The 16,621-nt window shown below is 39.6% G+C and overlaps 1 protein-coding gene across 8 annotated transcripts in view; it reads right to left on the bottom strand.

Annotated features, from left to right (window-relative positions):
• Nucleotides 1–16,621, bottom strand: part of rgs3a (regulator of G protein signaling 3a) — a 119,156-nt gene that overhangs the window by 9,099 nt on the left and 93,436 nt on the right. For 7 of the 8 annotated variants that reach the window (XM_075455965.1, XM_075455964.1, XM_075455963.1 and 4 more), the window contains one exon: nt 4,541–4,611. In XM_075455965.1, coding sequence (XP_075312080.1) covers nt 4,541–4,611 — 71 coding nt within the window. Of the gene's footprint in view, nt 1–160; nt 312–4,540; nt 4,612–16,621 lie in introns of those variants that run through there. The other variant, XM_075455970.1, reaches the window with a different exon arrangement.

Below are 16,621 nucleotides of genomic sequence, written 5' to 3'. Positions count from 1 at the left end.
CTGCTCCCTCACTGCGACTGTCAAATGAGATCCAAGCAGGGGTCAGATAGCCTCTCACCACCCTGAGAGCAACGATTCCTGCAAGGCGTGAAATATACCCCACAAACTCAACCTTCATTCAAACAGCAGATGAATCCACACACATGAGCTTTGCTCTTACCTTTCCAGGTATTTCTCGGGGAAATCAAACATAGTGTGAAACATGGGTGCCCGCATGAATGCAGCATGTGCTGCATGTAAGCGTGTGTCAGGAGCGGCGGTGGTCAGGACCCGGGGGTTTATTTGGCAATCACATTCCTCTAACCCCCGAGAGGCTCTGGTGGAGCTTTTTATAGACCAGGGGGTCTGGAGAGGGCGGACCCTTGGCTCACCCAATCCACATGCATTGTTTCGAGGATGGATTCCTTCTACTGGGGTCCAGAAGGTCTCAGTTGACATAAAGTTGGTCCTTTTAGCGAAACTTGACAAGTGCAATGAGCTGGTAAAAAGTGATAGAAAAAATGTGAAAATCTGCTGGCTGGAGACATTTATATTCTCTCTCTTTTACAGAAGTTTCTCTGCATGCGGTGCTTGTTGGCATGACCCTATGTTCAGTGTGAGTTGTGACTGAAAACTGCAAAAATGGAGAAAAAAAAATATATGGTTGTGATAAAAAATATCTGTAATCTCTGTAAGTTTTAACAAATAAGTAACACATTTGTGTTATCCCATTACTGATTTACATCCTGTAAAAGAACCCTACCGGCTGATTATGTACAATAAAAGCGTTCACTTCTGTGGCAGTGCTATCACTGACTGAAATCTGATCAAATCAAGATGATGAAATTATGACAAAAGTGCTGTATCTCTGGAATAACTCCCATTAACCCCTCACAAGAAGACTATAAATTAGGTTCAGATGGACTTTAACAAGGCCTCAACGCTTTCACAGACCGCAAACGATTCCCACCTTTGTCATATATATTACATTAGATGTAAGAAAATCCAGTTTTAGGAACTAAATATTGATTTGAAACTTTAATATCTATGTAGCCTGAATAGAGTTCTAATCCGAGCAGCATCTTCATGTGATTCACGTTATCCCAGCAATGATTTCACGATGGAATCAGGCGACACTTGACAGTTACATAATGATCGAGAATGAGAAAAGGACCTTAAATATACCTTGGCAGCAAAAACAAGTTCATCTATCAATACTAAAGCAAACGGGTCGTCAGTACACATAACACTATGTAGACAATGCATATGTCAGATAGAGAACTATAAGTACACAAGTGTGCAAAAGTGCTGTGTTTCTGTTCATTACTGCCCTCTCCATCTGCCTGATTTCCAGTCTCTATGAACTTAAGTTACATGACTTAGTCACTGAGGTACTGGCACCCCAATCTTGTGAGAGTTGTCTAACAAAACTAAAAAAAAAGCACCATACTTATATTGAGAATGTTGCCCAGAGCCCTAATTGATGTGGAGTAGGTTTATGGCTTTACTGCTATTTGCTGCTGAACACCTGGGCTGACTAAAAAAAGGGGGATAATGGGAGGGGGTTGGGGCAGGGATCATGGAGACAATCTCAGGAAAACAACTGTGCCGGATTTGGAAAACTAAACACAGGAAGTAAAATGTGCATATAGATGTGGAGACAAAGCAGGGTGGGATAATGTAAGAAGGTGCACAGAGGAAAAAGAAATGGAGGAGATGTGAAAGAATGCACAGGAAGTAGAGGACTAAATGAAACAATGAATGAGTGACGAGAAAGCTATGAACTACCATGCAGCAGTGAATAGAAGATACATTTCAAAGAGCACAGATAAAGTATTAATGTACTTTTACATCTACATGGATGAGCTAAAACGTTTCGACCAACTTTGCCGACTGCTGTATCCTGTTGGTCCTTCACAGACTGCATAAACAACACTGACCTGCCAAGGCATGGATCTCTAAAGGTGCCCTGTGGTATCTAGCACCAAGATGTCAGCAGCAGATACTTACAGGCCAGTATGCTGTGATTTAGAGCTACTGCACATCAGACCTCTTCTGGAAAAATCATAACCTTCCATTCGTTAGCATCATTGTTGGTCATTTCTTGCCACTGCGGAATACTGTTTCAAGGGTTCTGTCCCGGTCGACTGACCCATTTCTCTTTATCAGGGAGTATTTAACTTCTCTCTGATAGTCTTATGGGGGCAAAAAACCTGAGTAGAGACACTGATTCTGAGTTGAGCCTTTTCAAAGTGAACCGAATTGCACATCCGTAAAGATAGGCTCCAATCTGCACACAAGATGAGTAAAGAAGATGAGTGGAAATCTATACTGCTGCGACTGGTTAAAGCCAAATAGTGCAAAAGTCATTTGGCCAGAGGTCAGAGAGTACATTCTTAAAGCTATAAATAGCTATGTCTCAGCATGATTTCACCAGGTTAGATATATTTCTTCTATACACAGATGTCCATGGTTCCCATGGCTCTTTCTATATGTTACATATCGGTCTCCTACATCTGGAGGAAATAATTTCATTTCCTTCATGCTGAGCTGGAAAGCCTAGCACCAACATAATGAAATTGTATTCCTCAGAGTTACACAGAAATATATTGTGTTGAGAGCAAGTTTATTTGTGTGACTTGTTATGAATAGGCAGATATTGCCACTGCTACAATAACAGGCAACAGGCCCGTGGCATTGAGAATTGAGAATTGAATGGAAACAAGGCTCAATGTGTTAAGATGAAGAGTTTCCACATTGCTAGACAGCTTGGTGAATCACCCTCAGTATATTGACTCGTGATGACAGGAGAGACTGTCACCAATGGCAGAAAGACACTATGAACAAAAGAAATACTATACTGTATTCTCTTCCATGCAGCAATCATCAGAATCATATTTGAGCCCATTCAAGCTGATGGCCATTGCACCTGGAAATGCTATCGGATAATCACATCAAAAACAATCAACACATGGAACAAGGAAAGATTAACAGACTGCTGTATGATGAAAATATGTACATGGTCGATCGGACCTGCTAATCCACGAGGCTACTTCGTGTTTTCGATAAAACTAGTCTGTCAAATCAGTGCAGAGTTGGGTGTACAATTCTACTCTTTTTTTTTTTTAGATCAGTGACCCATCTCACATCTGCCAAGGAGTATTCAGGTCACAGAGAGAAAAGAATACTGGAAAAAGAAGTTGAACCGTTGAGAATAAACTTCAACTACTACTTGACAATAAAGATGAAATGCAGAGAATGAACTGCTCTGGTCTATCAAATCAAGACTGGAGGTCAATTGCATGCCGACTGCCAAAAAGTGAATCCATAAGCAACCGCACGCTACCATTCAATAATCATAGTGGCTGAAACCATCAATGTGGCTGTTGTTGGCAATGTTGCAAAAGGGACCTTTGCTGTGGTAATGCCTTTTTATAAACTTAAATAGCAAAGAAGTGTTTGTGGGTCTTTTCTAATGACAACAAATTCTGTGGCAAACAGAAGCAACCATGACTGATCATTACCGCAGCACTTTTTGTTCTGTAACACAGGATCAAACATTTCTTTACTTATATCCGTTTAGTGTGCTTCAAGGCATTTCTTAGCTAATGTACACCCAAAAGGAATACAATTCTAGACTTTTGGAAATGTAAATAAAGAACACATTTTGTTTTTAAACTGATATCAATACTGTACATCTGGAAAGCCAGTTTCATCAAGTAAAGTTTAGCGAAAAATGTTTGCAGCCGCCGCCTGAATGACAAAATACTCTCGACTCTTGCAAAAATAAAAAGCTGTGGAATTTTAATCGCTTAATCTCCCGTCTAACTGCATGGCACAAAGAACAGCCTGAGCAAGGGTGCAGGCCCACAGACAGCCACTGTTTAACTGCCCTCAATGCAAACAAAAAGGTGTTTTCCCCTTATCAGAGACAAGAGTGAACAGCTGATGAATCACTGAGGTGTTGAAGCAAATATCACCAACAACATACCTTACCCCTCACCTCTGAGAGCAGCACCCCCGGCATTTATCACTTCATTAAGAAGATGAAGACCACTATAGCCTGATTGGCTTTAACTTTCACCTGTAACACACTCTGCGGTTGCAGGTGTATGAGCATGTGCACTGGAGGTGCAACACAGACCATCTCATCATGGCAAAAATACTAACATATAATTCTAATTTCCAAATGCCACTGAATGTTCTAGAGTAAATGAGTCCATACACTGATGGTCCATTAATCCCATGCTACACCCTTGCTAACAGATTGTCTGATGTCTCAATCAACCTCCTCCAGCTGCAATAAACAGCATCATTCCACTGATCTAGTCAGGCACATGGTATCGTTTCAAAACAGTGGATTTTAAAACAGGGTGTGAAAAACTGTTACCATTTTAGTGATCCAATCAGCATGAAAATAAAGACCAATAGTTGAAGCTCACTGTCATTCTCAAATTGTCTTCCTCAAATTGTGATTTAAACCATTATTCTTCGAAATGCTGCTTCTATGTGTGTACAATTTTGAGAGAGCGAAAGTGAAAATGATATTTTGAACACTTACAGATTCTTGGATTTCTTCTTCTTGGTTCCGTCAGGGCTGACCTCGCAGCTACAGGGGGATCCGGCACTCAGCTGAGGGGAGAGGAAGGAGAGGACACACTGCATCATTCACCCTCCACCATGAAACAGGGCCCAGAAGGCTCCTGCACTATTTCGACTAGCTCCCACAGGCGACCTAGTCGGCTTTTTAGCTAGTTAATCCTTGGTGTGTCCAGTTGAGATAGATTGAAAGGAGCCCAGAGTGTAACACATACAGCAAGCCACCAGAATGATTAATCCAAAGCAGCAGTCCACATAGTAAATTCCACAAAGCTCCCTGAGGTGTGTGTCTGTATCTTGCCCAATAAAACTGAGTGCATACACAGCGGCTGGTGTTTGTAAATGGTGTAAAACAAAGTAAGGAAAGTCTGTGCGAATGAGAGCGCGTGAAAGACTACAGCTGTTGTTTCTGTTGGCCTCCAGCTGTGCCCCAGGCTTAAAGTATTGAGTCAAGACCCCTGGTTTCACATTACACTTTCTGCCAACCCACCATTTTTATTGGTCAAGAGGAAAAGGGAAGTTGCTTCAGGGTGGTGAAGGGGTCATTCTTCACTAATCTGATGGTCTGAAGCTGCCCCATTGTATGTGTATGTGTGTGTGTGTGTGAGGCTCTAAATAATGAGCTATTGTATTACAGGAACATGCAGTTAAATCTGAGTTAGATACTGGCCACAGCTGGTAACACATGGTTTGTGTTTTCTACCACTATGGGACCCAACTTGAGTTTCAACCTTGAAGGCGAGGTCGTCGATTTTTTTTATTTTTACAAAGTGAGAACGTGTTGGCTGGCCTTCATATCTTCAATGTATTGTTGTGAGGTTAAAGTGATACTCTTCATCAAGACAATGACCTCCTCCAGGCTTGTTGTGGGAGTTTGATTTCCTCCAGACGTACTGCAAAAGCTACACATAATCATTATCTACCCTGTTTAATTCTACCGTCAGTTCCCTCATTTACTATTGGGAATCAAAGTAACTACCTGACTTCAAGCTGGATGGTTCCTGAGGAACTAATGCTTTCTTTTTTTTAGTTTCCTTTCAAGCCCAAAAGCCTTGATTCAAAAGATACATTTTAAGCGTGATACTCCTTTAAAAGAATAGCTTGCCATTTCCTAAAATATTTAATTTCCCTTTGAGATAAACAAAGTATTCTTTATTCTTTTTATTTATTTTCAAAGATTAACTTGTCAGTTCAGTTTACAGCAAGTACCAAACTGTCGCTGCAAAAAGCTGAAATTGCATTGGATTGTTGGGGTTTTTCAACATTACTATAACACAAAGGTGCTAATGTCTATGTGGAATTACTTTCGAATGATTAGCTGAGTGTGTGCACGGTAAGAATGGTCACATTGTATTTGTGGGGCTATTACTGCATTCAAACAATAATGCTGAGTCGTGTGAGTGCACATTTCCTGCACCCATTAATGTGCAGCTGCCCAAACTGATATCCTGCAATGCTTTCGCATTGTTGTTGTATCTACAACATTTTTAAATGACTGCAAGGAAAAGTGTAAAGATAACCAAAAGAAAAAGCAAGAAAAAAAAAAACACATTTTGGCATAAGACTGCAGTATTTCGCTCCATAAGAGATACATTTCTGATTTCAGAATACAATGTCTTACTTCAGACTGATCATCAATGTCGTGAAAATCATCTTCTTTTTCCCGTGCTTGTTTTAGAAAACAAAACTCCATCTTACTCCAAGCCTGCTCCGACATCTGTGTTTGGGTTGCTTTTTTTTTCTTATCTCCTCAGGTTTCTGTCAGCAGGTTTCTGCACTGAAACTGCTCTTGTTGGAGTTGTATATTAGTCCTTGCTGAATGCTGATGTTGGTGAGTACAATGTGTTAATGTCCTTTAATCACCAATGCAGCATTTGATACTTCAGCTTTCAGTCGGCTCATCAAGACGTTTCAAGTATCTGTGATTGGATTTGCATAATCGAAGCCTTGATTACAGAGAGACTACAGTGTGTGCTACAGCTTTCCTTTTAACAACCCCTTGACGTTGTCATTGTCGGAAATGTACAGTAATGCATTCCCAGCTTTCCGACTGAAGTCACAGTTGACTGAGTGAGAGTTGAATGAGTGCATACTATGGGGGTGATGTCTAAAAATGAGCTAAGAGCAACAACAAAATATACTACGTGCTTTTTGATGGTTTACAAAGACCTGTCAAACTCTCCAGCGCGTGTTTCTGTGTTCTTTCTGCGATACAAGGTGGGTCAAGGTGTGGAGATATGTTTGTTTTTGTCATCTGCACGACTTCTAGAAAAATACTGCATCCATTTTACTTTCTAGCTCAAAAATGCTTTATTTTCGACGTGACACTATTTCACCATTTGATCAACTATTTCGGGGTCAGAAAATTACGTAGGTGTTTTGAATGTATCAAGCTATTTTAAACCAAACCCCATATCCACACTGTGATAACCTCTAATATACCCATACACAACAACAGTTTATACACTGTATGTCCTCAAGCTCCTGTAAGTAAAGCTTTATTTTTTTTTAAAACTTGAAAACTTGGAAACAAAGGCTTTTTTTTTTAAACTCTCATTTGTATGAACATAAATGAAGTCAATGCGGTTCATGAGAGATATTAAAATCTAATCATTAAACCCAGTAAGAAATGCACAACAGGGAAGTCCTATTAACTATGACGCTTCTCCCTGAAACTATGCAAAACTACTTGGAAAAGGTGCAGACTTTGCCCTGTCCAACCTGATGTCACGTCAGCCTTGACAACTAAGTTTCAGCACAATGAGATCCACCCAGCTTCACTAACAGGGAAATATGTGGGATCTGTTTCTGCCACAGATATTCTGTATAAAAGTTTGCAATCCAGTCGCATTGGTGATATCCAACAGTGGAACATGGGGAAAAAAGTAAGAAGAAAAAAAAAGTCATGGCTAAAAATAGATCACAAAACAGAATTGTTAATGAGACCTGAAAGGCTCGAAGATAAAAGGTATTACTTTCCCCCTCCTGCCTCACTGACACAGCACCATCTACACCTCGCAGCAGACACAAGATGCATGACTTTAACACATCAACTGAAATGCATTTCATACAGAGGAACAAACGTCTTTCTGGCTTCCATTTAATTTACTTTCACAAAAATGAAAGACAAAAATCTTTCATGTGGTCCTCTATTTGTTGAGTAAATAATTCAACATTCTCTGATCAGTGACTGACTTAAGCCTGTGAATCTTTGCTTGTAGCATCTGTTGTGACCCCATTGTGCAACAGCATCTGCAGCTAAAAGTTTTCAGAAGCTGGTGATTGGTCCTGCACTTGAGCTCGAATGAATTTTAGCTACAACTTTGATGTTGAGGCTTTTCCTCATATGTGTGTTTCACTGTACTTGTGATCTTTTTCAACAACATTTTCATTGGATTTAATCCAGGACTTTGACTCCAAAAAGTTTACTTTGTTCCCCTATATCCATTCTTTGACTTATTGTCTTGCTCCATGACCCATTTTCTGTTTCAACCCAATTTCAATAATGTCCTGATTGTGGGTTCATGCACATTAATTTTAGCCGATGTCAGAAAGGTCTTTCAGTTGCTCTAAGGTTACACTGGGTTTTATCATTCATCTTGCTTTTGGAGTGATCCTAAATAGCCAAACCCTCCTGGGGAGGGTAACAATGGTTTTGAATTTTGTCCAATTGTGCACAGTCTGTGACTGTGTGTCTGTGAAGTCCAAACTTTTAATAGAGGATTTTATTATCTTTTCCCGTCTGATTATCAAACGTCTACTTTGTTTCTTCAGTGGTATATTTAAACTAACATACAGAAGATTAGACTTTTATCTCTGTTCTTAAAATAAAACAGGACATTAACTCAGAGGTTGATATGCTTTTACCACCCACAGCAATGTAATATTGGACAATTTTCCTCAATAAATCTATGACCAAGGATTTGAAATGTATCCCTTATTTTACACAGTGGGTACTCTTTATTCACCTTCAGGACTTATGTCAAAAGTCACACTCATGCAGAAGCTTTTAAGCATCATTGCAGCTCCAATCAGTTTAGAGCCGCAAGATTTGAGTTGCACGACAATGAGTAAAACTGTAAATTCCACTCGTGCAGTTTTTGCTTAAATGAAAAAAGTCCAAGGAAATGTCAGCATTGCAGGGTTATTCTAAAGTTTCTAGTTTCCTGTTTTAAATCATATGGTCAGACACGTTATTGGCAGTGCTGAAATCAGTTCTTCAATATATTTGCAGACACACACGCATATGGTGTGTATTTTGGGCCTGCTGTTCCCTGATAGGACAGAAAACTGTCTTTCTCTATTTCAACAAACGGCACATTCTTTAGTTGTGCTGCACTAACAAACACATTAGAATGATATTCTCAGCGCAGCTTGAGAGGCATTCTTGACCCAGCCAGCCCAGACTCCAAATCCTCCACCAGCCTCAAACCTAAGAGGTGCATAAATGAATCTGCTGCTGTGTTTAAACTTCTCACCAAACCCTGCTGCTTTTCTACATCAGCCCTCCCTGAGGCTGCTTCCTTCCTTTTCATTACCCCACTTCTTTGTCTATTCAAAAACAAATTGACAAGCTGGCATCTGAACAATGTAATGGGGATCCAGACAATCTCCTTCTCCATTTAGTTAAGCCTTAGATTGGTGCTATGTGTTAAAGCTTAGCTTCCTGGCATTGTGTGGCTTTGCTACATGTGTATTTGTGAGATATGCTCTGGTCAGACTGATGTAATGGCATCTTCCAAACTGGTGTAATGACCATGCAAAGGACTTGACACCACTCAGCTTTAAGATGAACACAACTTCTAATAGTAATAACCACCTGCTTTACAGCTTCGAAACATCGCTTTAATATTGGGCTGCCATAAACCTCCCAGAAATAAACTCTCAAAAGAGACTACATTAACTTTACAATTAGTGTGCGTCTGCTTTTCACAAAACGACAAAAGAAAAGTTTGATAATAGACTAAAACCACATATAGGTCGGAACATTAATGTTAAAAAGTGCAAATTTAGGGAAAATTATTCACATGATTGCTTCCACGCTGTTTACTAAATCAGACCAAATTTTCAGTCAAGATTGCTTGTACCATGTAAAAAACTTGGCTCATATTGTGCGGATCGTCAAATATTTATATGCACAATGTAAACATATCAATAATCAGAGCTCCCTCCTCCCTTTGTTGCTTTCCCTCCTTAAACCTCTAACCTTCTCTGAGTTAAAGACAAATTCCACCTGTTTTCCCGCTAATAATTTGACAACAAGCAGCCAGCAGCCATGAGTCAGTCACAGTTTATTACCACTCAGGGTTTTACCAAGACACATGTTAACAGCTCATTAGGCTGCAGCATCCATCATAGCATAGTTTTTATTACAGCTAAAGGAAAAAAAGAGAATCCCTTAAGGGCCTTTTTTGTTAGCGAGTGAAATCAGTTGGCTCCATATTTCATCATCTTTCTCCAACTAGGATATTACTTAGGAAAATACAGTGAAAAAATGTCCAACTGAGGAGCTGCTCTAATGTGCTTCTCTCAACACAAGAAAGGGAAAAATGTTGCTTGAAACTGATTTTAAATGTAAGTTCCAATAGCAGTCATGGAGTTGTTTATTTTGGGTGAAACCCCAGAGACTACATTTATTACACACTGAAGCTCCAACATCATGAACGGTCAATTGTTTTGGGTTTTTTTTTCTCTACGAAAATACGCTTTTAAAACAAAATCCAGTCCTTGGTGCAGTCAAATAATTTGTGTAGCACGTAAAGATGTCATGATCATTTGAGAGAAGAGCTAAAAACATTAGAAAGGTTTCAAAGAAAAGACAATTATTGGTAAATAGTGAAAACAAGAAATTTAACATTATACATGTTGTCTGACAGTATTTGTAAAGCGGTGACATCATATTATACCAACACGGAGAAATTACAATGAAACTGAATTAAATGAAAAGATACAGTATAATTAAAGGGTTTGAGGGCTGTCAGTCGCTTTGAAATGAGAACTATGAATCTATGAAAAAGAATTATATTTATAGTTCCCTGAAGTGACTATCAACCAAAAACATGTTTAATATATATATAAATATATAAAATTTAAATTCTTCTTTGCTGGTTCAGTGTTGAATTATCACTGCAGTTCATTTGCATAGTGGGTATTTACATAACCAGAAAGCAAAAAGACACAAAGTATATTGCCAAAGTATACTTTGGCAATTACATGGCCATGAAAATGCCTGCACTTCTTGTCGAGCCAGAAAGCTGAAAGAAAATAGGAGACAGAAAATAAAAAACAGACCCAACTCCCTCCAAGAGACACTGAAGAAACAATAGACATTTTTATATGAGCCAGAAATCACAACTGTAAATATAGAAAAAGACTCAATACAAAGGCCCAAAGTGATGTGAAACAAAGACAGAAAATAAACCACAAAACGACGCAGTGGGAGAGCATCAGAGATAATAAAAGAGTCTTTCACAAAGCTTCACAAAATGTATTTGTAGCGATAATCCTTTTTCTTTCAGGCCGACATTTTTCCCACAGCTCTTTTTACAGGCTGTTTGATATCAAAAGCCTTGAGATAACATTCCTGATGTGTTTTGGAACTATATTTTCTTTCATGTGCGATTACATAACTGCTTAAGTGCCATTTTACTTTTTTCTTTCCTCATTGTTTCAAATGTCACAGGAAATATTTGTGCAACTTCCTTTGCAAATAGAAGGAAATTTGTGGGTTAAATAAACTTTTGGTTGTGCATGTGGCCGCATGATTGTGCATTGATTGTATATGAGTGTATATTTATGAGAACGCGCGACACGTAATTGGTCGGCAGATGCTATCTCAGAGCAATGCTGTACAATGGGAAAACGGCGATATTCAGAAATTTCTGAGAATGAACCATAACATACAGACAGGATGCCGACTCATTCCCGTTCAAACTTTATAATAAAAGCGAATAAAATAGGTGCATTGTTTGCAAGTTTGTGTGCGCGGGTGAGGATGTGAGATTTTTAATACAGAAAGAGAGGGAGCACATACTATGTGTGTGTATTCTGTGCTGAATCTGACCTTCTCCCATGTCCTGTTATTCAGCACCTCTAAGGAGATGGCTGCTTCCCGTATAAGTACTTCCCATGTCACAGGATGTTGATGAACAATGCTGGTGCACCGTCACTACTCTGAAACTGCTCTGAAAAACTGGCAGGTTACTCGGCCCTGGAGCTAATGCTACTCATTGAAAATGTGATTGACATTTTCTGACCAGCAAATGACCTTTCTATTTTGAGGGGGGGGGGGTTAAATAGTTGCAGATATTTCCAAAACTGGCACTTATGCACTAACAGCCCACGAGGAAAACCACTGCACCAATGATTCCCAGTGTGGAGCTGCCACATTAAGGCGAAGCATAAAAACTGATTCCATCAAGGCTTCTGCTTTCAGGTAAGTTCAACCTCTGATAGCAGAAAAAAAGCAAGATCTCCTGCTTTTTTTCTTCCCTTTAAAGTGGGCAAACATTGAAAGCCACACATCACAGCAAGTATCTTGTGTGAGCGGGAACAAACAGAACCGATAGGCCTATATGGATATGACATTGTCTGACAGAATCAACATACAGTTACAAGTTACAGCTGTGTAGTCCACTCGTCACATTCTTGGCTCCATGGCTACACGGTCACCGGCCCTCACTGGGTTGGCTTAAGTCATTGTTTTGCAAAAGCTACATTTCACATACACTGACACATAAGGCCGGTATTTGACTTTCAGGTTCCCCAGAGACCAATGTTTTTTTTTGGTGTGACAAAAGCAACCTTGCTCGGGATGGAGGGCTGAAAGAGAGACATACATATGTGTTTAAAAAATGTTACCAGCATTTTCTGAGCCGTCCTTGCTGGCTCTCAAAAGCCAGCGAACACAAAGGACACTGTCACTTAATATCATGACTCATCCTCCCTGAATGTTTTTTCAGGATGCACCTCATGAACTCCATGTGGGTGAAATCGAAGGATGAGTTGTGTAACTTGCATTGGGTTTCACAGTTAAAACAAAGAAACATAAGAAGTCGTCATGCTGACCCATCACTTCTTTTATTTTTCCATGCTTTTGTCAATTAACTTTTCCTTTGCTCATTTATACTGACGTGATGCACCACAGCGCCACGTCTGCTTTCAAATAGCAACCTTCCATCACAGAGTTAGTTAGATGACGTTTTTCACAGTCCCAATTGTCTTTTATGCACACACATCAATGCAACTCTATTCCCAACTCCGGTGTTGTTTCACAGTTGTGTCAACAACTTCTGCCCTCACTCCGCCTCCGGACGATGATGAGCACAGTGAATGGAGATCATTTTGCAAACGACGTACACCCTCTCATGGAAACAACACTCCCTGATGGCAGCAGCCTCCTCCAGCAGAGCACGCTACATAAAATGCTCAGACACAACTTACAGAAAGTCAACAGAGAGCCGAAGGCAATGACCCGACCTCCAGAATCCACATTTCCAAATCAAATGAGGATCACAGGGTGGCCACTAGATCAGTAGAAATGCACACTTGTGATGCACCATCACAAGAAGCACGATTACATAAATGTCAGAAAAAGATAAGAAGAGTTATTGTGCTAGTTTGACCAAAAGAGGACGTTTGAAATGCATATTATCAGTTAAGTCGAAATTTATGAAATCAAGCTTCTCAAAGCTGATCACCCCAAAAATGCTGTTGGGTTTTGTATCACTCCTGCATGTATATAAACTGTTAATACGGTCAATATTCCATCAACCATATCTATTATTTTTCACATATCATCTTTGCACTACTCTTCATTGCACAATTGTCATTGCACTACTTTTGTTTGAAAATATTAGTGCTTATGTACAATTCTTTATGTACTAAGTTTATTCTTTATTTGCTTAGTTTATTCTGTATTTTCTTTTTTTCTTATTCGTACATATATATAGTCTATCTTTATGCTTGTACAGAGAGCTAAGCTAACCGGGGTCAAATTCCTTTTATGTGGGCACAGACCTGGCCAATAAATCTGATTCTGATGTATTGTCTCAACTAGATTCAAATGGGCGTAGGTGATCCACACATGCTCTAAAGTTCTCTCCTTTTGCAACTATTTGTAAAAACAGTGATTCCAGATTATGCTGCTCTCATTCACGCATTTTTCTGTTTCTTTTGTCAGACTGGGGGGTTTGGAACCTACCCCAGCTGTCGAAATTAGAAACTGAATTTGACAAAAGGTCAAAACTTAATTGACAAAATCCCTGCAGAGAGTTCTGCAGACCTGAACTCTATGTATTAACACCTTGAGTAGGAAAGTTTTGATTACTAGTTAAAGAAGTGGTGTGTTGTCATGTGCAAGTGTTTGGTTGATTAACAGTTCTTTCACAACTTGGAAACATTTCAGGGAAAGAAGTAGATCAGAAAGATATGTCAGTATTTTGGAGCATGAGGACGATTGCAACAAATAAGATTCCAACTATGGCAGCTGGAGAATCATGTGGGTCAGACACCGGCTCATATAAGGATCGTGCTTCACCTCCCGAGGGACATAGACAACACGTTATGGTCATGAAATATCCGACTTTGCTATTGGCCTGAAATTGTGCAGTGACAGACTAAATGAAAGCATCTGTTACCTGTGATTATAAAGTCTCAGGTTTCAGTCATCACTGGATTTGTTATGTGATGGAAAATGACATTCTTGCTTTCTGTTATATAAATTAAATGTACCAAGCAAAACAGATTCACGTGGAACAAATATCTAAAGACCAGAAGTATACCAACAGAGGACGATGCAGTTTTATAACAGGATAATAGATTTACTGAATTGTGTGAAATTAATGAGTCTGTTTCAGTGGCAGACTAAATTGGTTTTATGGTTAATAACCAGAAGACCAGTAGTGTATGACTGAATGTAGAACCACAGTTTTTGTGACCAGCCAGCAGTAAAAACTCTAAAATATGGCAGAAAATGGCCCTCCATTCCAGGGAAATGGATGATTTCATAACACAAAGAGTGTACTTTGATTTCTGTGTTTCTACCTCCAGGGCTGCTTGTTACCATGACCCTGTTTCCATCCTGTGAGGACAGCATGTGTGCTCCCATCATCCCACCAACACTGTTCGCCCTGACTTCTGCCTCCTGGGGAGTGTAAGTGAGAGCGTGTTTCTCTGTTCTGTTTCTGCGTGTGCCGCCACACACTTACATGTGTCTGTAATTCAAACCTGGCGAGGTCTATGTGCTCATGCAAAACACTTAGCTGGCATGCATACGAATCACCCGCTGTTCTTGCTATCTCACTGTCTGTCCTTCTTCTTCTTTTTTTTCTTTTTTTACCCAATGAGAACACAATAGACCAAAAATAATTAAGCGCTCCAAAATGTGTCCTTCACACGCCTACTCTGTGCTGAATATTGGCGAAATTACATCCTGAAAATGGGAATAGGTCGGTGACTTCAGATCCTGAGATTGGTTGGGTGTTGATAAAGGCTGATCTTACAAAACCTTTAAGAAGTCATTTTAGACAGTTATGAAAGTGACTTTTTTGACTATTTCCTTTTTAAAAGAATACATCTAAGACTTTTCATTACTGTACTTGTGACATTTATTGTGCTCACACGAATATTATGGGTGTATTAAATAATACAACCTTCATTACTGATGTAGACCATTACTATTATTTTCATAAGAAAAATCCTCCTGTGATGGTATTTCCTTGCAAACAGAAAAACGTGTTAATTTGATAAAAACTGCTTGTTAGAGTTGGTTGTGCTTCATGTCGTCTGGTCAAATTTGCTCAGTATCTTTGAACATCTAGAGGCTACAAGCTGTATTTGTGTGTATGTGTAGGCATATGCGAAAAGCCATCAACTACATTCAAATTTATATAAACATTTCCTGACTCAGCCAAACAACTGACCTGACAACGAGGGCTTCAAACCCCTCCAACACACACACAGTATGCAGCTATGAAAACAAGAGGCCTTCTGGATCTTTTCTCGGATTCGCCGAACGTCACAAGAGGGCTGTTTTATGCAAGTGGCTAAGTGACTAAGTTGGGCAGGGAGCATGGGTTTGCTGAAAAGATCCCAGCTGTGACGTGCCTTGACATCAAGGCATCGTGTCTTACGACAGAAAGGCATCATCAAAACTCTGACGTTTGTATTTAAAGGTCATAGAGGAAATATAGATCACTGACAGTAACTGCAGCATATTGCAAAATGCAAATTTCTGCATAGCCTACTGCATCCTTGGGCTACAAGTGATGTCCCTGTTGTGGCATGTTTACCGTCATCTGTATTTGCTTGGTTAAACCTGCTAATCGAGACCAAGACATGCTTTGTCTCATAGTTTCCAGGCCTACCCTTCTATCTGTATATTCGTCATGAGGAGCAGAACTCCTGCACAGTCGCAAATTTTGTGAAATGTCAATAGTGTTAGGAAAATGTCAAGCATTCTGTAATAGTGCGGATACTATTACAAAGCTTGAGCCAAGGAACTGAGAGGGTTTAATTCAGTGTTTGAATATTTTGCTTCTTTGTTCAACTGGAACACAACCATGGGTCAAATTATTTTCTTGAATGAGTTTCAAAGGAAGCTATTATAGCTAATTCACATTGTATTATAGTTATACATAATTGATGGAAACAGTACAGAATGTTCCCACAGTCCTTTGCGTGCAGTTTACAGCAGTAACTATTCTAGAATCTCATTAAAACCACCAACTAATCATAAACAGAATAACAATTTTTGCAACTAAACGGGTGGAATGCTAGCTTCATTGGCATAGGATGAGCTAGCCTTTGTGGTGGGGATTTATTAAAGGGAATAAGTTCTCATGCAGCCCACTGAGGGTTTTAGCTGCAGTGAGGAAGAACATGAGAAAGAAAGAACACAGGTACAAAGTCGGATGTTTTGAGGCCACGAGGGAGCTGCTCTGACAAGAAGGATTAGGAAAGCTTTTGTGAGAGAGTTCTCAATTTTACTAAGACAAACAGGTTTCATTGCAGGGGGAAAAGTTTCACTTTGTTCACACAACAA

Source organism: Odontesthes bonariensis, chromosome 22, assembly GCF_027942865.1.
Source record: "Odontesthes bonariensis isolate fOdoBon6 chromosome 22, fOdoBon6.hap1, whole genome shotgun sequence".
NCBI classification, from domain to species: domain Eukaryota; kingdom Metazoa; phylum Chordata; class Actinopteri; order Atheriniformes; family Atherinopsidae; genus Odontesthes; species Odontesthes bonariensis.
This window is presented reverse-complemented; position numbering and strand designations above follow the sequence as displayed.